Source organism: Myxocyprinus asiaticus, chromosome 20 (genome assembly GCF_019703515.2).
Source record: "Myxocyprinus asiaticus isolate MX2 ecotype Aquarium Trade chromosome 20, UBuf_Myxa_2, whole genome shotgun sequence".
In the NCBI taxonomy this organism is placed as follows: Eukaryota; Metazoa; Chordata; class Actinopteri; order Cypriniformes; family Catostomidae; genus Myxocyprinus; species Myxocyprinus asiaticus.
In genome coordinates, this window is record NC_059363.1 from 39,343,107 (window position 1) to 39,369,126 (window position 26,020).

At 38.1% G+C, this 26,020-nt stretch overlaps 1 protein-coding gene across 6 annotated transcripts in view; it reads right to left on the reverse strand.

Annotated features, from left to right (window-relative positions):
* Positions 1 to 26,020, reverse strand: part of daam2 (dishevelled associated activator of morphogenesis 2) — a 311,361-nt gene that overhangs the window by 137,424 nt on the left and 147,917 nt on the right. For all 6 annotated transcript variants that reach the window (XM_051646195.1, XM_051646199.1, XM_051646198.1 and 3 more), the window contains one exon: positions 4,779 to 5,014. In XM_051646195.1, coding sequence (XP_051502155.1) covers positions 4,779 to 4,946 — 168 coding nt within the window. In that variant the 5' untranslated portion in view covers positions 4,947 to 5,014. The remainder of the gene's footprint in view (positions 1 to 4,778; positions 5,015 to 26,020) is intronic.

Below are 26,020 nucleotides of genomic sequence, written 5' to 3' on the forward strand. Positions count from 1 at the left end.
TTTAAGTCTAGACTAAAGACTCATCTATTTAGCCAGGCATACACCTAATTTATACATCAACTCACAATTAGGCTGCTTCATTTATGTCTGCTGGAACCAGAAACATTTATCATGATCTATAATTATATAGTGTCTACGCAAATATTATACTATTTGTTTCCCAGTCTCAACTGGATTCATATCCCGAGGTCACCAGAGCCAGCCAGATCCAGCTCCATTCCTGCTTGGTGTCGGACTCCACTGCTATGTGTCTCTGAGTGATGACGACTAAATGCAGCTGGTGCCAACTAGACATCACTTCAGTTTATTACGATGGACTTCAGAGGATGAACTTATGCCAACTCCAACCATAAGTCATGGGATATTCATATGCCACTGCCTGAACCTTGGACTTAGGATAGACCTCACCAAAATGACCTGCCAGTTGAACTGCAATGCTCAACTGATCTCTGCCTGCATCACCTTGGTCTAATGATGGACTACACTCTTAAAATGGAATACACAGACTATCTATTAATTGCCAACAAAAGCCTTCATCAGCCAAATAATAAAGGACAATGCATCTATGTGAACTTCTGCAGTTAATCCAGGATGAACTTCAAAGACATCACTCATTAATCTTACAGTTCATCCAAATCTTTGTTTAAACACCGGCCCTTAACACTTACTTAGTTTACTCATTTTAAACCATGATTTGCACTGCACATAAATAACTAATACTGGCATTATATTCATGCTGTTTAGCCAGAGGGGAACTGGCCCCCTCAGTGAGCCTGGTTTCTCCCAAGGTTATTTTTCTCCATTAATCAACATCTTATGGAGATTTGTGTTCCTTGCAACAGTTGCCTTCGGCTTGCTCACTGGGGATATAAATACAATCATTATTTAATTATTTATATTTATAAACAATTAACAATCATATTTAAACTACACAGTTATTACTCTAAGACTTTATAGATATTACAGTTTCATTTTCTGTTAATGCATGATTTTCTGTAAAGCTGCTTTGAAACGATGTGTGTTGTGAAAAGCCCTATACAAATAAAAATGTCTATCACAAAGCAGTCATAGCGTGCGTAACGGTGGCCTCTAGCCTCGTTCGCTAGTGCATCTCTTAAGGCCGGAAGATTGAGGTTTACACACTGCACAGCTATCAAGTACCAGCTGGCTTTGTTTTTTTTTTTTTTTAATGAATGAAAGAACATTACATTTATATAGTGCTTTTCTGACAATACACTCAAAGCGCTTTACACAGTGAACAGGGGACTCTCCTCAACCACCACCAGTGTGCAGCATCCACCTGGATGATGTGACGGCAGCCATAGTGCACCAGTATGCTCACCACACACCAGCTATTGGTGGAGAGTGGAGTGATAAAGCCAATTAATGGATGGGGATTATTAGGAAGCCATGACTGATAAGGGCCAATGGGGGAATTTGGCCAGGACACCTTTCAAGAAGAGTCCTGGGATTTTTAATGACCACAGAGAGTCAGGACCTCGGTTTAACATCTCATCCAAACAAAGTCCAGACAGTAACTTTTTACAGTATAGTTTCCCCATCACTATACTGAGGCATTAGGGCCTACATAGTCTGCAGGGTGAGCACCCCCCTGCTGGACTCCCTAATACCTCTTCCAGCAGCAACCTTAGTTTCCCCAAGAGGTCTCTCATCCAGGTACTGACCAGACTCAGCCCTGCTTAGCTTTAGTAGGCAACCAGTCTAGCCAGAGCTACAGGGTGATATGGCTGCTGGCTATTATTACTGGTAAATATTACCTAACTTCACAAAATGCTATTGATGGGAGGATAACTTGTACATTCTGGGTTCTCTATGGCCATGCCACAATACAAAGTTTGGGGAGTGATAACCACATTTACCGTAAGTTATCACTTGGTGCATATACAGAATACAGAAATCACTGCTATTACCACAAACTTGCATCGGTTGACATAATAATCATAGCAACATTTTGCTGTCTCATCATGGCTGTAAACAAGAAACACTGATGCCAACATTTTAACTCCTTCGGTTTTGAACTATTTTTGACAAAAAGAAACCCAAAACAAAGGGATAGTAACAACTACTCTCGCTACAGTACTTGAGTAAATTTTTCACATTGTTCTACTTTTTTAAGTATAAATAAAGAATTGTACTTTTACTTGAGTTGATTAAAAATGAAGTATTCAACTTCGCTACAGTTATTTTTCACCACAAAGTACATAAAAATACATAATATTTCTGAATTTTTGGGAAGAAAGTTATAAAACTTCTTTAAGTTATAAAATCTGTTTATAAACTAAAAAAAAACACTGTGTGCGGGATGACGGAAGCACGCAGGGCACAGCAGCTTGCATAAACTACTGCCAAGACTTTCTGCCCTGTCACTATACAAGAACTGTAATACTGTGATTTTCTGCATATTTCATTTTATTCTGGAAAGGAGCCATTCATTCAGGTATGAGGGAACCATCTGAACACGTTTAACCACTGATCAAGCTACACTTGTTTTTAAGGTAGGCAGTGTTTTAACTGTATCAAACATTAACACAATGTAGTTGACATATATGTGGGAATATCTTGTTTACTTAATACTATATGTCTAAAACAAACTTTTAATACCTTAGAAAGATACAATTCCAATAGTGTCAGAAATTAACGGGGACTCGGGGCAAAAATGCCACCGAAATTAACAAAAATATCCCCGAAATTCAAAATATGGAGGCAAAAAATGCCCACGAGTTCCCATGTTTTATTAATAATATCTGTTATAGTTACAATTGCATACATTGCGATCTTCTTCCAGAAGATGGTCCAGTTCCTCGCACCATCACGTGCACAGACGGGCTGTCCACTTCTATCAATCCGCATCAGTCTGGTATTTTACTCCTGCATTAAATTCCGTAACCATTCGCCCCTCTTGTTCAAAATAAATTGTCCTAGTGGGTAACACTCTTGCTCACGGTGCTGTACTGTACTTCCCTGCCCTGTGCTGCTGTTTATCTGTCTGAAAATTCTCACCCGCTAGAGGCCAAAAGGGTGCAAGGGATGGATGTTATATAAAGAAGGTATGAGAAATCACAAAACAGCCTTGCTGACCCGGTTGCTAAGGAGGGTAGAGTCACATGGCGTAACCTCCTCATGGTCGCTAAAATGTGGTTCTCGCTCTCGGTGGGGCACGTGGTGAGTTGTGTGTGGATGCAAGCCACGTGATAAGATGCGTGGATTGATGGTCTCAGACGTGGAGGCAACTGAGATTTGTCCTCCGCCACATGGATTTAAGCGAGTCACTACGCCACCATGAGGAATTAGAGTGCATTGGGAATTGGGCATTCCAAACTGGGGAGAAAAGGGGAGAAAAAAAAAAGACTCCACAAAGAAAGCTGTTTATATGTTAATATCAGATATCAGTTCTCTTGCTTGTGCATGTTTGCTTATTACATTTTCTGATCGGCCGGTTATTCCTCTAAAAGCCACTCGTAAACCGTAAGTTTAAACTTTTGTTTTAGCACAGCTACTGATTGACAGGTGAGGAGTGGCACTTCACTGTCCGAAACGCATTCAGGACAGATTACACCTCAAATGTGACCTGGTCACATGCGTTTTTGTCTACCTTCGTATATGGTTTTTAATGACCCGATCACAAAACATTTACACCCCGTTTACACTTATATTTAGCGCTGACCACTTGTGATCAGATCACCTGAAACACATCTTAATACCAGGTTTGAACAGAGTTAATGTGGGCTTTGTATGTACTGTATATTTCCACATCAAATTCAAACACCAAAATTTAAACATCATTAACCGTGTCAACCTAGTGACCCACTTCTGTCAGGCCTATTTCTGCTTGCTGTGAGAGAATATTTATCATATTATGGAAAATAGTGCAAGTTTTGTCATAATCCTTATGTACAGAAAGCACTGTCACGTATATGTTTGGTCTTCACAGCACATGCACAAGTTTCACTTCACATATTGTATGTTGCAGACAGCCTGTATCTATTTTTAGGGGTAAATCTGAATGGATGGGGCTAATCCATAGGGATAGAGTGTACCAGCAGTCTACAATTTTCTTCTTTTTTTTTGGGAAACAAAGATATTTTTTGTTTACTATGCCATTCCTGTCTGTCTTCAGTTAAACTCAAATATTTACCAAAAATAAACTAGGAGTCATTTCATTGTCAAGCACGTGGTTGCCGTGATTCACCTAACCGCTCCCACATGCTGGCCCTGTTTTGACTCCAAACGATGAGCTTCTTTTTTTATTATATATTTTTTTTCTTTCCAAACTCTTTTCTTTCACTCTTTTTTTTCCCCACAAAAGTGTGTCTAGCCAGACAGAAAGAGAAAGAGAACGAATTGTTCTCATAACTTAATTTTCTCTTAATTGGACATTTCAGTCATTTGAATTAGAAGATTACATCCTACTTTGCACCAGACTCTATCATTCAATATGCTCCAAACCACAGCTGTAGTCACAATTGAGTTTGCTACGCTAAACTAGTACCGTCTGCAGGCCAGCATTCAATTTCTAGCATAAGAGGGTTTTGGATCACTTGTGGTACAATAGTTGATTATAAGAAAAGGCTATAGGAAATCATACAAATCTAAGTCAATTTGACACTGATTGCACCCATGTTGCCCTTCACCTTAAATGTGGAAAAATCCACTTACTGTGTGTGTTACATTATGAATTCCTTGAATTAACCTAGAAGTAAATGGTACAGATTTTTTGGCATAACCCAAGAACACAAAACTAACCGGCAGATACTCACCACTAATTCAGAGAAGCGGGCATGTAGTTCATCCTCCGAGGGCATAGGAGCGCTGAACTCCAAGAGCTGTAGGGGCACACTGTCCTTCAGGTTAATCTCAGGGGGCTCACTGCTGTTGAGGCAGCACAGGAAGCCCAGGGCGGGGCGTGTGCGCTTCCGGGGAGGCATGCTCTCCAAACAGGAGGGGCCAACAGCCCGAAGTGAAGAGGTGGAGTCTGTTATCTAGGGGGCATGATCTGAAGATGAAAAAAGCAAATCAGGATTTAGTCAATAATTCACAGCGAGGATGTAACAAAATATTTGGGATTTTTCCACACAAATGTGGAACTAATATTTGAACTAAAATCAGTTTGTTGTGGAACTTTACCCATTACGATTACATTTTCCACCGGGAACACGAGAGCAGGAATTTTATGTAAATAAGCTTTGACGTAAGCATGTGACACTGTTATGGCAGCGATGCCCGAACTTGATGCAACAACAGTCGTGCTGACTCACTTCAAACATAAACAATGGATAACTCTGTGAAAGATTTTGTGTTGATTTTTATCGTCCTGTTTTGTTGTGGAAAACTTCATGTGGACAAGATGCACTCTGATTTGTAAGGGATGGAATACAACAGGAGAGCAAGAACAGAGACGAGACAGCTTTAATGTTACCTTCATTGGTAGGCAACTGTATTTTGTTTGTTGCTTTTCATACCTTTGCAGGATCATATCTGTGTGCGTCCAATAATAATGCCACTTGAAACAATTGTGTTGGAGTTTTCTAACTCTGATTTCAAGTAGCAATTCAATCAACGCTGTGATTCGTAGGATAGTACTATGTACACATGATGAATGTAAGTTCACTTCTAGCCTTATGGAAAAAAAAAAACATCTTTATTTGTACATAATACAAAAAGCGAAGCCTTTAAAGGTGCAAACAAGGTACTATTTGCATAGTTGTTTGCACCATAGTACAAACTATAAACACGATAATCATGGAATGTAATTTATTTTATGATCCTATTCTCTTGTCGTCCTGTTCAATTTCCTTTATTTTCAATCTATATAGTTTAATGACATCAAAGCCTAACTTCACATGGCAATCAGAGTATTTGTTCACCTCATTTCTGGTTGACGTTTCAAACTCACGCTTCTTCATAAATACTTGGCAGATCCTGCACAGCACATCTGATAAGCCTACAATAGCAACAACTTAACAAAGGTTTTAACAAAGGTTCCAAACTGGACATTTAAAAATTACCGCTCTCGGCTGTCTGATGGCTGATGCCGCATTTTTCTTGACCAACAAGAAGCGTTTGTTGTTCTGACTCCATTTTGCAAGGAAAGTACCACCCCAGGAGCAGGTACTAAAAAGGTTCCTGGTTTTGTTCAGGTTTCAGTTCCACAAGGGACTAGTGGTGTAAAAACAACAAGAACCTGAAATAGTTCCAAGAACTAGGAAAAGTCCCTCAAGTGGAAAAACACAGGCTCAAAATTGCAGGGGACAAATTGTAAAAGTTTAAAGGGATACTTCACCCAAAGATGAGAATTCAGTCATTGTTTACTCACCCATGTGTTGTTATAACCCCATATGACTTTCTTTCAAAAGGGCGAACTTGTGAAAAAAATGTTTATGGTGACCACCTCTTCAAGCTTCAACATTCTCGGGTGGGTGTGACAATCTCGGTCAAAATCAAGTAGTTTTTAACCAGCTCACAGCAAATTAGGACAAAAACTCTGATTAACATAGAAAAGACACCTTTTATTGTGTGTCATTTGCCATCAGGTTAGTCACACACGGTGTGACTGTGGCCTCCTCAGCCTCTTCAATCCCTCTCAGTTTGATTTCTGAGTACTCTGTTCCAAACAAATAAGGCTGGACAGAGAAATGTATCAGACATTTTTGGTAAGTTCTGTTCTCTGGTTTGTGTGCAGCTGTGTTGTGTTCTGTTGCCACTATCACTGTGGCGGACCTGTTTTTAGATAAACAAGACAAGTTTTGGGGGCAAAACGAGTTGCAGAGGCAGCGTAAACTTATCGTGTGCTTTCATAAGGCATAAGTCTCATGGAATAATTTATTAGACTTCTGATTTATACATTATGTGTTCTGATTTATTCATGCATTCTTTTGAAGCTGGAAGAGGTGGTCACCAGTGTTGGGGGTAATGCAATAAAAGTAACACGTTACGTAATCAGAATACTGTTTCGAGTAATGAGTGAAGTAACGCAATATTTTTTATTTTAGACCATAATATCTGTTACTTTTTAAATAAAGTGACGCATTGCTTTTGTACACATCTACTGTCCCTGTATTGCAAGAAATCAGAAGTAAAGTTGTGCAAACTTCGGGGAGGAGACGTAATGCATGATTGGCACTGTAGTTTTATAGAGTGTGAAGCCAGAGACTATTTAGCAGAGACGAGTCACTTCTATTTAAATGTATGGGAGAAACTGGAATGCTCAACCAAGAAGCTCTAGCACTCAACAGTCAATGGATGTCTTTTACCTGCCTTGCAATCATCTTTGAGATACAGACATCGCCTGTCAATCAACTTGCTAATGCACAAGTGCATTTCGTGTTTTAGAGTAATATGAGGTCAACATTCGGTTGAGTGAAACATGTTTTTTTCGTGTTAATACACATTGCATAAAAAAAAAATCAGTAAACACGTTTAGGCAGAGGGATTATAAGACTAGTCTTCCACTGGCCACGACATGATACAAAGGGTGAAATACTCACTCAATTCACTGAGTTATGTAGCTGAACTGCTCTGTGTTACAGCTCCCTGTAACTGGGAGAATGGGATGAGAAAAGACTCTGGATCTGTGGCTCCGAGCAACGTTCTACATCGATTGTGTAAACAGAGAAAATTTCATAGTTTCTAAAAATATTCTCCATGTAGTTTATTAAACAAGTAGTTTGATTCATGAAACAAACCATTTTTATGACATTTTGGTAGCATTTAAAATGATTCCATTCAACTTGTATCAAAATGCGCCTTTTGAAGTTGTGGCATCTGTATGCACCGTGGATCAACTCAAAACAAGCGTGCACTGAGATGACTTACGTGAAAAATATTCATTTATTCATCAGACTTATTCCTTGAACGTGTTAGGCTGGCATTCCCCACTGAATTTTATCCTGACTTCTGAAGAACATTTCAAGTTGACTCTGGCATTGTCGATGGGCACCACATATGATGACATATATGAAGGTTCAAGTGTTGGACTTTGATGCTTTAGGTAATACAGTGGTTATTATTCATTATTCATACTGGCTGCCATGTTGATGGAAAAACAAATTATGCATATACATGTTATTGATTCTTTATAATAAAATGACATGAAGACCTACTTTCTAAATATCTATTTGTTTACTATGTTGTTTTGACATGAGTGTTGTACAGTAGCTAGCATGACAGCATCTGGCCATGTGTTCAAAAGTAACCTGTCTGACATACGATACCTGTAATGGAAAAAATGGAAAAAATGCAAAAAAAGCTAACAGAAACACCACACTGGAAAGCATCAAAATAGCTTATGGAGTAGCTTTCACAAATGACAAAGCATGTCCAATCAGTTGAACGGCAGCAATTGTACCCAAAAGCAACCTTCAAAAGTCGAAGTGAGTCAAGTCAAAGTCCATCCACATGGTGGCCATCTTTATAACACTGACATCTCCAAAACTGTTCACCAAGCTTATTTTTCAGTAACAAGGTCTATTCACTAGTCTTACAATTATATCAATCATTTTAATTCTTTATTTGGCACAACCTGAAAATACAGTTGTTTAGCATGATTTAAGATCATGCATATGAATATTCTACAGTAAGAACTGTCATGAAGATCAGGCAATTCCTTTGCCATTAAAGGAACAGTTCACCCAAAAATGAAAATCCTCTCATCATTTACTCACCCCTATGCCATTCAAGATGTGTATGACTTTCTTTCATCAGTGAACTCAAATGCAGATTTTTAGAAGAATATCTCAGCTCTTCCAGTCCATACAATGCAAGTGAATGCGTGCCAAAATTCTGAAGCTCCAAAAAGTCAGTATAAAAGTAATCCATAAGACTACAGTGGTTAAATCAATATCTTCAGAAGTGATATGATAGGTGTGGGTGGAAACAGATCACTTTCACAATCTTCTTCTTTAGTTTTTTTGGTGATTCACATTCTTCATACATATAGCCCCCTACTGGGCAGGGAGAAGAATCTCAAGCAAAAAGTCAAGTCAAGTCATTTTTATTTGTATAGTGCTTTTCACAACACACATTGTTTCAAAGCAGCTTTACAGAAAATCATGCATTAAGAGACACTGTAATATGCTCTGGCCACCTTACCTCGTTGTGGTGACAAGGTTTATAGTAGATTAGTGTCACTGAATGGCTAGACAGTTAGGGGCAGTGGTGGCTCAGCGGTTAAGGCTCTGGGTTACTGACCAGAAGGCACCACCAAGATCCCACTGTTGGGCCCTTGACCCTATCTGCTCCAGGGGTGCCATATCATGGCTGACCCTGCACTCTGACCCCAGCTTAGCTGGGATATGTGAAAACAAATAAATTTCACTGTATATATACAAAAAATGTATGTATAATGTGTGACCAAAATAAAGGCATCTAAAGAGAGACGGACTCCATCCCTCCAGGGAAGGTGCCGCTCTCCTCTCTAGTAATTTGGCTCATAGTCTTAATAGATATAATTTTTGAATAACTGGAGCCCAGGTCAGGAAGCAGACAAACTGGCTAATCCGAACATCTGCTAGCTGCCTTGAGACATCACACAGGTCACATGAACTACAGCAAATAGACACTGTATCACCTAGATATCATATAGAGACTGTGTCTGTTCACCGCACTACCAAACACAAAACTTTCACTATGGGTACATTTACACGACAGCGATGTACTAAAAACGGGAACGTTTTTCCTTTGCGTTTTTGAAAAGTTTTGCGTACAGACGACAGCTTTGTAAAAATGATCCCCGTTCACACGGATCCGCAAAATTAAACGGATTAAAAATACTGTATTATGCATGCCAGGCCAGTAGTTAGCGATGTCACTTTGTAAAGAAACACTACGCGCCTGCTCACATAAGCATTCTTCCACAGAGCGGTGAATACAAACAATGAAGATGCCGATCGCTGGTCGTAGTAGTGATGCAGTAAATCTACACTTTGCTGGAGAAGTGTCAATAAACTCAAAATCTTGAGCAGCACAAACACAGTCCTGTAGTCCGCCATTGTAGTTTTGAATGTCTCGCACGTTGTTTTGAAGTACTCGCGCGCATGCCTATAGACTGAACTCTCAAGATTATTCAATAAACTCTGCTCATTTTTACCATCACTTCATCTCCTGCCTTCTTCTGTATTCCCCCTGCTGACTCATGGGCTGGTAGGAGAGTAAGTTAACATAACAAGCTGTTGATGTTGACTGGTTTTGGATATCAGACAGAACTCTGATATATGGATATCTTCTGACGGAGAGAGAGAGGTCTTGTGTACACTGGATCTAACATGCATTTTCACTGCCTCATGTTTTCATTTTCTAAGCATAACACTGAATACTGTACATGGCATCACATCTCTGTCTATAGGCTATATACATAAATGGTGGGTGAATGAATTTCAGGGTAAAGGTACATCAAATAAAATTAAGTAAATAAATAACATTTAAAATACGAATAAATTTTTCCCATCTGAATCCATGCATTAATTTCAAGATTTTCAAATTGCAGGTTCTGCCTACTGTACAATGTTCACACTCCATACAAAACACTCCAAATGAATAAATTTGTTGATTAATGTTATTTGCACAGACACCAGTATTCATATTGATAATTATACATCTCAAATTGATGCCTATCAATCCATCATTCTTTATATAACATGTAATACGCGTGTGCATGACGTCATCGTTTTCACAAATTCACGTTTTTGTACGTTTACACGGAGACGATAACGGCATCATTTTCAAAAACTTGCACTTTGAAACCCGTTTTCAAAAGTTTGCGTTTTCAGGCCCCAAAACGCCGTTGTCGTCTAAACGAACAGCCAAACGCATAAAAAGTTTTCCGTTTTTAGTTGAAAACGTTGCCATGTAAACGGCCCCTAAATCATTTAGAAAAAAATGTATTAAGGACAAACTTGGAAAAAAACTGAAAGATTGAAGATAAACATCATATAAAGGTAGGGCTACTAAACATTAGATCTCTTTCTACCAAAACACTAATTGTAAATGAAATTATTACAGATCATAGTTTGGATGTGCTCTGTTTGACTGAAACCTGGCTTAAACCGGATGAATATATTAGTTTAAATGAATCTACTCCCCCAGGTTATTGTTATAAACATGAGCCTCATCTGAAGGATCGAGGAGGAGGTGTTGCTACAGTGTACAGTGAAGTTTTTGGTGTTACTCAGAGTACAGGATATAAGTTTAAGTCTTTTGAACTAATAATTCTTAATGTGACACCGTCAGATATCAATAAAAAACCTTTGTCGTCTTTTGCCCATGTTACAGTGTATAGATCACCCGGGCCGTACTCTGCTTTAATTGTTGGTGACATCAACATTCACATAGATAATGAAAATGACACATTGGGATTAGTATTTATCGATATTCTCAACTCTCTTGGAGTCAGACAAAATGTGACAGGACCAAATCATCGGCATAGTCATACGCTAGATTTAACTCTGTCATATGGAGTTGATGTTCATACTATAGAAATTCTACTGCAGAGCGAGCTAATGTCACTCAATCTACACCATGCTATCATTCAGCTAGAACTATTCTTTTGACCACTAAAGATAGCTTCACTAATAATCTTCCAGAATTGTCTCACATACTCAGTAAGCCAAAAAGTCTAGAAGAACTTGATGTAATAAAAGAAAATATAAATACAGTCTTCTCTAGCACTCTTGATAGTGTCGCCCCCCTTCGATTAAAGAAAATTAAAGAAAAAAGCCTCACACCATGGTACAATGATCACACTCATACTCTCAAGAGAGCAGCTCGGAAAATGGAGCACATGTGGAAGAATACAAAATTAGAGGTATTACATGGTGCATGGAAGGATAGTGTCTGTAGCTACAGACAGGCACTAAAAGCTGCCAGGTCAGCATATTTTAGCAAACTCATAGAAAATAACCACAACAATCCTAGGTGTTTATTCAGTACTGTGGCTAAATTGGTTAGAAATAAAGCATCGACTGAACTAGATATTCCATCGCAGCACAATAGTAATGACTTCATGAATTTCTTTACTGATAAAATTTAAATAATCAGAAATAAAATTGGAACTATGCAATAAACTGTCACAGCACCTCAGAAAGCATTGTCTCATAATTTTCCTCATGAGCAACTTCATGTCACTGGTCATAAAGAGTTAACTTATCAAAAAATCAAAAGCCACAACATGTATGTTAGATCCAATACCAACTAAGCACTTATTAAGAACCTCTTCTTAATATTATTAACTCCTCGCTATCCTTAGGACATGTCCCAATAAACTTTAAAATGGCAGTCATCAAAGCCACAGCTTGATCCTAGAGAATTGGCTAACTAAAGACCGATTTCAAATCTACCATTCATGCTGAAAATACTAGAAAAGGTAGTGTCCTCCCAACTATGTTCATTTCTACAGAGAAATGGTATATATGAACAATTTCAGTCAGGATTTAGGCCCCATCACAGTACAGAGACTGCTCTTATCGTCTGATCGCGGCTGCATTTCTCTACCAGTACTTTTAGATCTTAGTGCTGCCTTCGACATGATAGATCACGGCATTCTCTTGAATAGGCAGGAGAATTATGTTGGCTTTAGTGGACTTGCATTAGCATGGTTTAGGTCCTATTTATCAGACCACTACCACTTTGTATGTGTAAACGAGGAATTGTCAAATCAAACAAAAGTTAAGTATGGAGTGCCACAGGGATTCGTTTTAGGGCCTCTGCTTTACTTCTTATACATGCTTCCCCTGGGAGATATTATCAGGAATCATGGAATAAGTTTCCACTGTTATGCCGATGATACCCAACTTGATATTTCTTCTAAACCCAACGAAAATTCACAATTCTCCAAATTAGCAGAGTGCATCAATGAAATCAAAGCTTGGATGGCCACAAATTTCCTTCCACTCAATTCCGACAAAACAGAGGTACTAATTATTGGACCAAAAACCTCTAAAAATAAGCTGCTTAAATATAATTTGACTCTCGATGGATGTACTGTTATGTTGTCTTCTATAGCAAAGGCGACTTAGGTGTTATATTTGATACCAATCTGTCCTTTGAAAGTAAAATTTCCAATATTGTAGAACAGCATTCTTCCACCTCAGAAATATTGCTAAGTTGCGACACATGCTCTCTGTTGCTGATGCCGAAAAACGAATTCATGCATTCATGACCTCAAGACTAGATTATTGTAATGCATTACCTGGAGGATGTCCAGCAAGTTCAATAAATAAACCCGGGTTAGCGAGGAATGAGGAAGATGACCTTACGCTCGTTATTTGTTTGGCTAGTGTGTGTTAAAGTCAACATCTATTGTTATTTTTGTCTTGATTAGTTCTTTGTGCTAAACTTCGATTGTTCGCTTTTTGGTGTGTTTTTGTTTTCTTTACTTTGTAAAACATTACTTGTTGTTGAGTCGCTGGACGTTAATTTTTGTTTATTCCCTTCAACTGTTCATCCAAACTGGCCTACTTCAAAACTTCCCAGACCAGAGTGGAGTAGACAGGGAAGTACGTCATGTGACCTACATATTGCAACACGTAGTGATTTGTTTGTATAGACACATCAGGTAAGGAGCGAGCGCTGCTCTTGTAGATTTTGTTCGGAGTAGCTAGTGTAGTTTAGATAGAGCGCCACAGGTGCTGAAGACTATTTTCTTTTCTGTGTTGTTTTCATTTCTAGACAGGTTAGTGGGTTGTGGGAGACTGAAGTTAGTAGGTGTTTTTTTTTTTTTTTTTTTTTGGCACTGCTCATGTCCCTCCTCCCTGTGTTCTGCAAACTGTCTTGTTTTGTATATATTGTATTTAGCCTCTCTGGGTTTTCACTACATCAAAATTACTAAATCTTGTATATACATTTATGTCACTTTTTGTAATAAACCTCACTTGTAATTTTCACACGGTATCAGCCTCCGTCTTATTCAATCCAGCACACTCCCAGTTGGAGTTCCTGTGTCCCACATTATTTTTATGTACATCCCTCCATACCCCTAGCTTAATTCTAGAGTGTCATAACAGGCATCTACGCTAATATTATTCTATTTGTTTCAATGTCGGAATTCATATCCTGAGGTTACCAGAGCCGGCCAGATCCAGGTCCGTTCCTGCTTGGTGTCGGACTCCACTGCTACGTGCCGCTAAGCAAAAAGGACTTAAATATTGAACTGTTTCTCACCCACACCTATCATATCACTTCTAAAAATATGGATTAAAACACTGGAGTCATATGGATTACTTTTATGATGCTTTTTTGTGCTTTTTGGAGTGTCAAACTTTTGGCACCCATTGACTTGCATTTTCTTGACCTACAGAGCTGAGATACTCTTCTAAAAATCATAATTTGTGTTCTGCTGGAGAAAGAAAGTCATACACATATGGGATGACATGAGGGTCAGTAAATGATGAGAGAATTTTCATTTTTGGGTGAACTATCCCTTTAAGGCAATTTTCTATTTTCAACTGAAAGATGGGAATTTTCTTTCAGCCACCATGTTGAGTGTTGTTGGAGATTTACATTCATTTTTCATTTTATTTTATTTTATTTGTTTTATAAATGGCCCTCCATAATACTCCCTATGGTCTTTCCTGCATTGATGTACATCACTGATATTGAATTCAAAAGCAGTTTCACAGCAGTCCCATAGCCTTAATTGCTCAACATCACAGTGGGAACACTAGTGAAAAATAGAAGCTCTTGTTCCTGGGAGGCTGAAACCCTTCAGCTCTGCGGAGAGGCAGTGAAGGAGCTGGGCCTCTAAAAAGCATCTGCTCTCATCACTCTCCAGTGCTGCTTCTGTCTGTGTGGGCACGTAGAATGGAACCGCCTGGCACCTCTCTGATGGGTTGGCATAACCCTTGGGCACTACAAAGACCTCTCTGTTTCAGGGCAACAATGCCTGCCAAGGGCAAGAGGGAAGGAGAGCACTAGAGACAGCATGAGTAATGGGACAGAAGAGGCAGCTGTACCCAGCACACTCACTAGAACAGAGAAAACATGTGAAGGAAACAGATATGTCCACCATAATCAGGATGCTAGAGGTTTCCATTAAGCCCACCAAAAGAACCGTGGGAAGGAAATAGCAGAGTGTCATTCTTGTTGATTTCAGAATATTTCTCAAATCTTAGTAGTTCAAGTACACCCACTGCTGGAAAAACCAGGGACCTCATGTATAAAATTTAGTGTATATTTCATCCTAAAAGTGTGCGTTCGCACAAAATACAGATTTTGCATACGCACAAAAGTTTTCATAATTATAAAACAGTATGTACGCCAGAACCAGCGCAAAGTTCACTTTGGGTGCTTCTCAATACGAAGGCTGCAACCTAGTTAGGCTGTGTCTTTCCTAGACCAATCCTTCTGAGGCTGTTGGCTAGGCTCCTCCTCAGCTTTCAGCACTAGAATGAGATGGTCTAGTAAGTACACATGGCTACATCATAAAGGTTTCCTCCTCCACAGTGACGGTGCGAAAACTTTCAAGAGAGAATAAGCGGCATCAAAGGTGACAGATGTGGAAACTGTGCTGATCCTCAACAAGTTCATTGTAGATATGGAAGAAGAAACCAGGACAGTGGGTGATTGAAGGCCATGAAGGATGCACCTGAAGCATCCTCCACAATATGGTGAACAAAGGCTGCAAAACGCAGATGCCTTCCAAGGGTCCTCACAACTGAGACGGCCTTTGACGGTGCTTGATGATGTGGCAGCCAAGATATGCAGCCTAACTAGGCTACAGCCTTCTGATTGAGAAGCACCGTTTATAAATCCCAGTTAGCGGAATATTGTGCATACATGCATGTGATTTATTCCCCACCCCATCTCCTCCCCAAAATAACCATATATGGAGCATACAACGCCTGTTTTTACTATGCATAACCTAATCTGCATGTAATTTACATATGAATGTTGCCATCTAGACATGTGATACTACACCATTTAACAGTTTAACGATAATACTGAATGTAAATGTCTTAATCTTTGTCTTGTTTAATAGTAAAAATACCTAAACATCCTTTAAACCAGATCAATTTACCCAAGAAAGATTACTTTATAAGATACAGTATTAAGGCATGTTTTCAGAGAAAACATCTTGAATAGGCTATAGGCGAAGTGTATTATTCTCACACCATTGGCATTTTTGTAACCAGTTAAATCTAACAAGCAATTTTGATTCTCAGGTCATTAAAAATTGTTTTAAAATGTTTTTATAGATCCTTAAAAGTAAGATATGCTTTACTGGACACAAAAAATATTTCTGCCGTGAAAACACTATTGTCTGACATCGGATCACTCAAGAGCTTTTTAAAAATAAAACATGCAAGCTTTCATTTTGTTATATATTCGACTTAACAAACCAAAAACTCTGGATGACATTGGCATTTTTAAACTGATTTTCATTAGGTCAGGATGAAGTGTTACAGGTAACACATTTCATGCACATATTGTGCAGTAATGTGTTTCTGACCTATCTAGACATATCCAGACACCCGATTACCAGTCTATCTAATAATCCGTTCGATGCCAGTGTCCTGCATTATACCGTCTGTTTTACCAGGCCATTCCCCGTCAGTCAAGTCATTCCTTGTCAGTCAAGTGCACATCACAAATGTATCTTTATTCGAATGCTGTTCTCAAAACATGATTTCTGTATTGTATAACGCAATTTGAAGTGAACGACCTTTGGGAACTGAAAATATCACAAGCCAAGAAATCCTCGCTGTCATTAAAAATACATTCCCTCCCTATGATGCCACGGGAAAGTGTTCCAAAAGCAGCACACCACCAATATTTCCTTTTTTACAGTTTATATTTTAATGTAAATGCCTTTTTAATAAGTTATGTAAAATTAATATAGCCTAATAACTTCATACTTTTTTTCTAAATGTTTTGCATTAAATGAAAAGCAGAATTTAGAATCAGTCTTTTCAGTTCATTACTTGTCCAACTGGAGTCGCCAATTCACACAAATCAGTAAAACTGTGCGTACGCACAGTCATGAGTGTGCAGATGGCTTGCACATATTTACGGCAAGTTTATTTTGTATAAATCCCGATGTGTGAGTGGGAAATTGAGTACGCACATTACAACTCTCATTTTGTGAGTATACAACAATAGTCTCTTTTCCACCATCGGGCCGAACGGTTCTGAGCACGGTGAGGAATGGTTTCAGTAGCTTTTCCACCTGGGCACGATTCGGCACAGCACGATTAGAAACCGTTCTCAGCCCGGAATTCTCAGCACGGTTAGACAACCGTGCTCAACTGTGCTGGTGGAATGCCTGTAGTGACATCGTGACTCACGATTGGTCAGCTGCAAAGGTTACTCGTTTTTTCTCTGTAGCTGGCCAAGCGCACTATTTGGGCAAAGTAAACACACTTCTCACATGGTCCTTAAACACTTGCGTTACCAACGTAACGACTGACGTATTTTTTGTGTACATTCGAAGTCTGTTATCAGCACCACAGTGGGAAAAAAATCCGTAACTGTGGCTTCCTGGCCCGGATCGGCGCAGAATAGAACGGTTTCAAAACAAGAACAGTTCGGCCCGATGGTGGAAAAGAGGCTATTTATACATCTGGCCCCAGGTCATGGCAACACAATCATGTGGGGTCCAGGAAGGGCCTTGCCCACCCAATCACAAGTCTGGCCCACCCTGTTGAACCGGACTCCGAATAGGTTTAATCCAGCCCCTGGCGTGAGACACGCTGATGGAGAGCACTGTACGCTAGCGGTGCTCCTGTTATAATGATCGGAGATATACACCAAACGTTTGGGGGTGTAGATAGCTCAGGGGCCTGATGTATAAACATTCCATATGCACAAAATAGGCATTGAAATGTGCGTACGCAATTTACCACGTACATATCAGGATTTATAAAAAAATGAACCTGTCGTTAAAATGTGCGCAACGTACGCACACTCTTGATTGTGCGTAATTGTGTCTGTGACTCTTTTACTGATGTGTGTGAATTGGAGAGTCCAACTGGCCAAGTAATGAACTCTCAAGGCTGATTATGAACTCTGCTTCTCATATAATAACCCACATTTGGAATAAAAAATTATATAGTTAAGCACTCGAATCAGAAGTGACTGTTATCCAGCCAATATAAGGTTATATAAATTTTACATAACTAATTGAAAATGCATTAAAATTCAAAAAAGCTTTAAAAAGGAAATATTGGTAGGCTAATGGATGCGCTGCTTTTGGAAGACTTTCCTGTGGCATCATACAGAGGAAACTTACTTTTACTGACAGCGAGGGTTTTTTGGCTCGTGATATTTTCGATTCCCAAAGGCCATCAGCTTGGAATTGTGCTCTATCACGTTCTGATGTAAAAGACAACAAATAAATAAAATAATCTGTGATGCGCATTTGACTGACTGATGTGGAATGACGCTTACACATTGCACGTTTTATTTATTTGAAAAAGGCTAATCACGTCAGATAGTGTTTTACAATGCAAAAATATTTTTCTTAATCACTATCTTTGATTTTCTTTCCAGAAAAAAAAATTGAACTTTTAAGTATCTATAAAAAAATAAAAAATCCTAAAAACGATTAAAAAAAATTACCTGAAAAACAAAATTGCATAAATTAGGTTAGGTTTATGCTTACAATCAAAAATAATTTCTTAATGGTGTGAGAATAAGACATTTCCATAAATAATGTAGTCTTAGTATAATAAAATATATTCTAAGGAGATATAGCCTATTCTCTATATACAAGTCTTAATATACAATTATGTTTCTCATGTCAACTGATCTTGTTTAAAGGATGTTTAGATATTTTGACACTAAAACAAGACAAATATTTAAAAAATAATTTTCTGCTGACTACCACACCTGGAGTCACACGTTGGAATCCAGGGCGTGCTGAGTGACTCCAGTCAGGCTTCCTAAGCAACCAATTGGCCTGGTTGCTAGGGTGGGTAGAGTCACGTTGGGTTAATCGTGGATGCCACGGAGAATAGCGTGAGCCTCCACATGCGCTACATCTCTGCAGTAACGCGCTCAACAAGCCACATGATAAAATGCGTGGATTGATGGTCTCAGACATGGAGGCAACTGAGATTCGTCCTCCACCACCTGGATTGAGGCGAGTTACTACACCACCACAAGGACTAAGAGTGCATTGGGAACTGGGCATTCCAAATTGGGGAGAAAAGGGGAGAATAATAATATTTTACAGTATAACTGCTGGGGCATTAGCACCCACACAGACCACAGGGTGAGCACCCCCTACTGGCCTCCCTAACACCTCTTCCAGCAGCAACTTTAGTTTTCCCCAGGAGATCTCCCATCCAAAAATCCTCCACGTACAGCAATGACAGCTTTGCAGATCCTTGGCATTCTAGCTGTCAATTTGTCCAGATACTCAGGTGATATTTCACCCCACGCTTCCTGTAGCACTTGCCATAGATGTGGCTGTCTTGTTGGGCACTTCGCACGCACCTAACAGTCAATCTGATCCCACAAAAGCTCAATGGGGTTAAGATCCATAACACTCTTTTCCAATTATCTGTTGCCCAATGTTTGTGTTTCTTTGCCCACAAACAAAGTTTTTCTGTTTCAAAAGTGGCTTTTTCTTTGCAATTCTTCCCATAAGGCCTGCACCCCTGAGTCTTCTCTTTACTGTTGTACATGAAACTGATGTTGAGCTGGTACAATTCAATGAAGCTGTCAGCTGAGGACATGTGAGGTGTCTATTTCTCATACTAAAGACTCTGATGTACTTATCCTCTTGTTTAGTTGTACATCTGGTCTTCCACATCTCTTTCTGTCCTTGTTAGAGCCATTTATACTTTGTCTTTGAAGACTGTAGTGTACACCTTTGTATGAAATCTTAAGTTTCTTTGGCAATTTCGAGCAATGTATAGCCTTCATTCCTCAAAACAATGATTGACTGACAAGTTTCTAGAGAAAGCTGTTTCTTTTTTGCCATTTTTGACCTAATATTGACCTTAAGACATGCCAGTCTATTGCATACTCTGGCAACTCAAAAACAAACACAAAGACAACGTTGAGATTCATTTAATGAACCAAATAGCTTTCAACTGTGTTTGATATAATGACAAGTGATTTTCTAGTACCAAATTAGCAATTTAGCATGATTACTCAAGGATAAGGTGTTGGAGAGATGGCTGCTGGAAATGTGGCCTGTCTAGGTTTGATAAAAAATTACTTTTTTGAAATAGTGATGGTGCTGTTTTTCACATCAGTAATGTCCTGACTATACTTTGTGATCAGTTGAATGCCACTTGTCCTCTTCCCTGCCCAGTGTTCCCTGACTGTTTAGAATTTATTTTAATTTTTTTACGAAGTACTATTTCTGCCAAAGTGGCAAGTTATAAAAACTATTCAAAAATATACACTACTGGTCAAAAGTTTTGAAACACTTACTCATTCTTTATTATAATTTCTTATCACATTTTAGAATAATAGTAAAGTCATTAAAACTATGGGAATTATGTTGTGACTAAACAAAATCCAAAATAACTCAAAACTATGTTATATTTTTGCATCTTCATAGTAGTCACCCTTTGCCTAGAATTTTCAGAAATGTACTCTTGACATTTTCTCAACCAACTTCTTGAGGTATCACCCTGGGATGCTTTTTAAACAGTATTGAAGGAGTTCCCATCTATATGCTGGGCACTTATTGGCTGCTTTTCTTTATTATTTAGTCCAAGTCATCAATTTCAAAAACTTTTTTTTTAATATATTTATTTTTATTAAATTTGAGATTTATAATGAAATAAATTAATATGGTGGCACAATTATATTTTTGTCTACAAAACTAATTTCAAACATTTAAGCATACGCCTTTAGATCAAAAGATTTTTAAGATCATGGGAAACATTTCGGTCAAGTGTTTCAAAACTTTTGACCGGTAGTGTATATTATATAATTTCATAGCCATATGACACTGTGTAAGCAAGTACTATTATTCAGACCATTGCTGGGAAGGAAATGTAGAGACCGGACCTCTTGAAACTTTAACTGAGTACCCCTGGTATATACTATAGAGCAATTCTATATAAAACAATAGTGAATTTAAAACAGAAATGTAACATCTAATGTCAAAATATATTTTTTCTAATTTAATGCTGTCCCCTTAAATTATTTGTCCAGTTCATAAATAATTTATTAATTTCACATGATTTATTTGAAAGAATTAAAAGAACAGTTTCATGTCTGTCCTTGTATTTTTCATCTGGTCGAGGTTGATAAGGGTTTTAGAAAGTAATTATTAATAAGAATGCAATTACTTTTCAGACAGAGTAATTAGTAATCTAATTACACTGTAAAAGATGTATTAGTAGTTAGAAATTAATTACTTTTTTAGAGTAACTTACCCAACACTACAGGTTAACGTGCCATCATGCTTTCCCGGCAATCACTGACGTAATTATGGGTTAGGATGAAACACGGAGACTGGCAGATCAAAAGTGTTTGTTGTCATGTTGTTCTTTAACACACTATCACGGTGTATGCAGAAAACATGTTTTTCATTTATAGAGAAATGCTCCAACATTGATTACAGTGTGGTTCTTCTTCTGTGATGTGGATAAAACGTGACATGCCACAGTGGAATACTGTATAGAGACTTATCAACGTCTGCTGACATGATTACATTTGTTCTGAAATAAAATCGATTATCGATAAGCTTAATCGATCAAATTATTAACAACAATGAATCAATAATCATCAAGGCTATTAAACTGGACCACGAAGAAGTGGGGATGGCGAACAAGCACTCAATGTGGAGCAAAACTTTTACTGACACTTACCTCCAACTCGTCTTACTTTTTTCTTCCACCCACAAACACACCCAAATGCACTTGGCCCATTTCCTTTGCGAGAATTACAACATGGAACAGAGTAGCAGCAATAACAACGGCAGCTCCCGTACATACGTGTTTGTTTACATCTGTCATGCGTCTCCTAGAAGGTGGGTGTGTGTTTCTATGTGAGTTTGTGATCAGATCACATAGACTTGACAGCCGGATCATCCCTTGTCATTTGGTGTGAGACACCCAGTCTGTAGCCATTTGCATAGTCTGTAAATGTGTGATACCTAGTATTTTTAGATTCTGTTCAGATTTGAAAAGCAGTGTAATGTAATCCAGGCTTAATGGGCTTCTCTTCATTCAAATTGATAAATAAATTAGTTGCCGGATAAAATAACTAAAAATACATAACTATAGAGTTTAATGGCATTTTGGTGCTGACAGCAAAATGGAAAGGAGACAGAAAGACGTTGCATGTGTGAATAGCAGATGTGGTACATTTACTAGTAATGGTGATACAACAATTTTACGGCGAGCACGGTGGAAAAATAAATCCAAGATGGCGGAGGAAACGAGATAAATTTTGATTATAAATACTGTATACTTGTAATCCAATCCATTCACTACTGAAAAGTATAGATGAATAACAGTTTAATATGAAAAAAACCAAAAACAAAATGACTATTTTACCCCAAATGTGTGTGTGCTGTGCGTATTTATGCTCATTAGAGGATCACATATTTTCTCTTGCGTGCGTCACCTGTATTGAAATCAGTTGCGAGTCCAGTCTTGTGTGCTGTGCATTAGGAGCACTATTTGAATGATGCATGGAGCTACCGCCTTTGTAGAGCATTCCAAATCTGTCTCTAATGAGGCATCATTTCAGTAAGGATGTTGCCATAGAAGACAGCTGCCTATGTAAGCAGAAGACAGCGAGGCAACCCACTATGTTTTTGAACAGACCCATAGTGTCCACAAACTTTTGGACACATCCTGAATATGTACACGTGCTCTGGGCATGTGTCAAGAGTGAGGAAGTGTAAACGCACTAAACTCATGAACGTGCCAAGGAGACTGCAGATGTCTAGATTTACAGTGGAAAAACAAAGTTACATTTTTGTCCGTTTCTCACCAAACCAACTGTATCACTTCAGAAGAAAATGATTAAACACTTGAGTCGTATAGATTAAGTTTATTCTGCCTTTCTGTTCTTTTTGGATCTTACAAGTTTTGAACCCCATTGACTTGCATTGCATGGACAAAAATACATAATTTATCCTTCATAATATAATTTGTGTTCTGCAGAAGAAAGAAAGTCATACTTATCTCAAGTTTGAGATGGCATAAGTTTGAGTTAATAATGAGGGAATTATTATTTTTGGGTGAACTATCCAAAAGTGGAACTGGAACGATTCCCATAATCCCATAAACATCTTGCGCCCATTAATAATTTATTACCAGTTCTGATCAGATGTTCACATCTGCGCATCATCACTGATGTTCATTGTTAATGCCTCTACATTCATGCAAAGTGTAAATTTTTTTGTCCTCATACAGCTTGCTTGTACAGCTCTGAAGTAAATGTTTTTTTTTTTTTTTTTTTTTTTACTGCAGCCTCTAAGAATAGAGCTGTGGTAAATTCTTCATGAAGGTTAAAATATTTAGTGTTTTCTCAACATAGCTTTCCCCGTAATCATGTTGAATGAGAGCACAAATGTCAATGTATGTGATGTGGTCTAATTTTGACATTAATATTACTGACATGCACAGATGTCTAGGTGTGATGGTGTGCATGTGTGTGTGTGTGCATGCGTGCCTGTGTGTGTGTGTGTGTGTGTGTGTGTGTGTGTGTGTGTGTGTGTGAGAGAGAGAGAGAGAGAGAGAGAGAGAGAGAGAGAGAAATTCCACACTGCTGTGGATAGCTGAGATTTTTGCCTCAAAGACGTCTCCATGGATACACATGCTTGTGCTGTGCTGACATGGTTTCACAGAACATACAGAGTGACACCATCAGCATTAGTGTAATGCCAATTCTTCTCTTCAGAACCAAAGCACAATATTTCTCGTTAAATCAGAAACACTTTATGAAACAGCACCAGCTTATAATTAGTTGTAATTGCTAAGCAGTGCTAGGTAGATTACTTATGAAATGTAATCTGGAACTACAAATTACACAATTTAAATTGAAATCAGTAACGTAATCTTTAAGGTTACACTTTTTACTTTTGGATTACTCACTGCATATATATATGAAAATCTAATCATTAATTTTAAATATATTAAGTACACACAGTATTAACACTCCTTTCATGAAATATTAGTAAACTTAAAATCAAAATAAATTATTTTCGATGCAGGGTGCAAATACAGTTGGCATCTATTTGTGTATTAATATGCAAAGTTAATTTTAAACAAGAACCAAATGCCAAGTGTGTGTACTTGTGGATTGTATTAAGCGCTTTTAACACAGTGTATACATTTTGGTAGTGTAACATTATGTCTGTTCATGTTTCAATATGGCTTTTTGTACTTTAAGACTGTTTATGTTTATGTAAGTCTTTGTGGGTTTATCTAGTTTACTGTTTTGCACTGTTTAGATCTTGTCTTTTATTTTGAAGTTTAGTTCACTGCTTCCTGTTCATTGGTTAACATGTGACTTCCTTGTCTTGTCATGTGACACCCTTGCTTCATGTGTTTTGCTCTCATTGGTTTATTGTCTTGTTAACTTGTTATTAGTGCTGTTTTGTCATTGGTTTTTGTTTTAGAAGTCTTGTTATCTTGATACTAGTTTAGTTGTCATTGGTTGTCTTTGTCACATGTTTCCTTTGTCTGTGTATTTATAGCCCTCATGTTCTCTTGTTCCTTGTCGAGTGTTGTTTTACTGTTATGTCTTTCTCTTGTGGATTACCGTGTTCCTGTTTGAGGCTTAGTTTGTCATGTCTTAGTTGTAGTCTTTGTCAGTGTAGTTCAGTCATCGTTATAATTCCTGTTCCTTGTTTTGAAGTTTGGTTTTGCGTTTACTTTAATAAAACTGCACTTGGGTTCTCAACTACGTCATCGTCTCCAGTTCTGCCTGCAAAACGTGACCGGTAGCTTCATGCACACATGGTTAGAAGATACATAGGATAATTATTAAAAATACTTTATTTTTAAAGAACATGTATACAGATATCAGGGCTGCAATGGTACATGTATCTGCGCGGAACCAAACAGATACAGTGCGGTATATGCAGGCAAACGAATGATTACATATTTTAGCATGCGTGAAACCAATATTAAAACAACATATAACGAACAACACAAACAGCATAGAACAAAAATGAAAAAGATCAAGGGAGCAACACGGGACTGCACGGAATTAAAACTTAACAGAACAGAGCACCACACAGTACACTAGAAACTGCAGATCAGATAAATGCATGTGAAGTTTTTGCGGACCGTTCTTTCATCAACGTGTGCGTTGCCCCGGTGGCTTTCACTTTTGCGTTTATATCCGTGTCTCCCGCTGAACGTGCTTAGATTTGATATACAATATGGAACAGACTTTTCTGCTAATGTCTTAATTTTGTTACAATTATTATAATTGCACTCCCCCCTCCCTTATTTGTTTGTATAAAATGTGCATATAAGAGGCTCTTAAGTTTTGTATTGCAATTTTGTTGAAGAAATAGTGCAGTCATATATAAATGAGCCTTCATTATAAGAATTGTTGCCCAACAGCCACTGTATTTTCAAAATAAATAATTTAAAGATTCTTTGTTTTCCCTGCTATACCAAAACCGAACCGTGAACTCAAAACTGAGGTATGTACCAAACTGTGAATTTTGTGTACCATTGCAGCCCTAACAGATATACAACTAAAGAAAACCTCCAAGTCCTTAAGACTGAATGTGGAGTCTTTTTCAATGAATACAATATTTGTAAGGCAAAGATTGCATTGCTCATTTATTTTCCCCAGTCTCTCTTTGAAAGTCAAGTTATTTTTGCTTGTGGTCAAAAGAGGAATGGGACAGCACTGTTTTCATAGTGCTATCTGGCTACGTCTGTTGCAAGTATTTCAGGCTCTAACTCTCTGACCAATCTTTTAAAATTTATGAGCATAATCTTTAAATTACACACTTGTTATTGCTGTTGGCTAATTGGTTATAGAATCAAGAATGAAATCATGTAACCCATAAAAAAAACAAACTAATCTGATTATGCACATTATCAAATTTAATATAATCCAATTACAA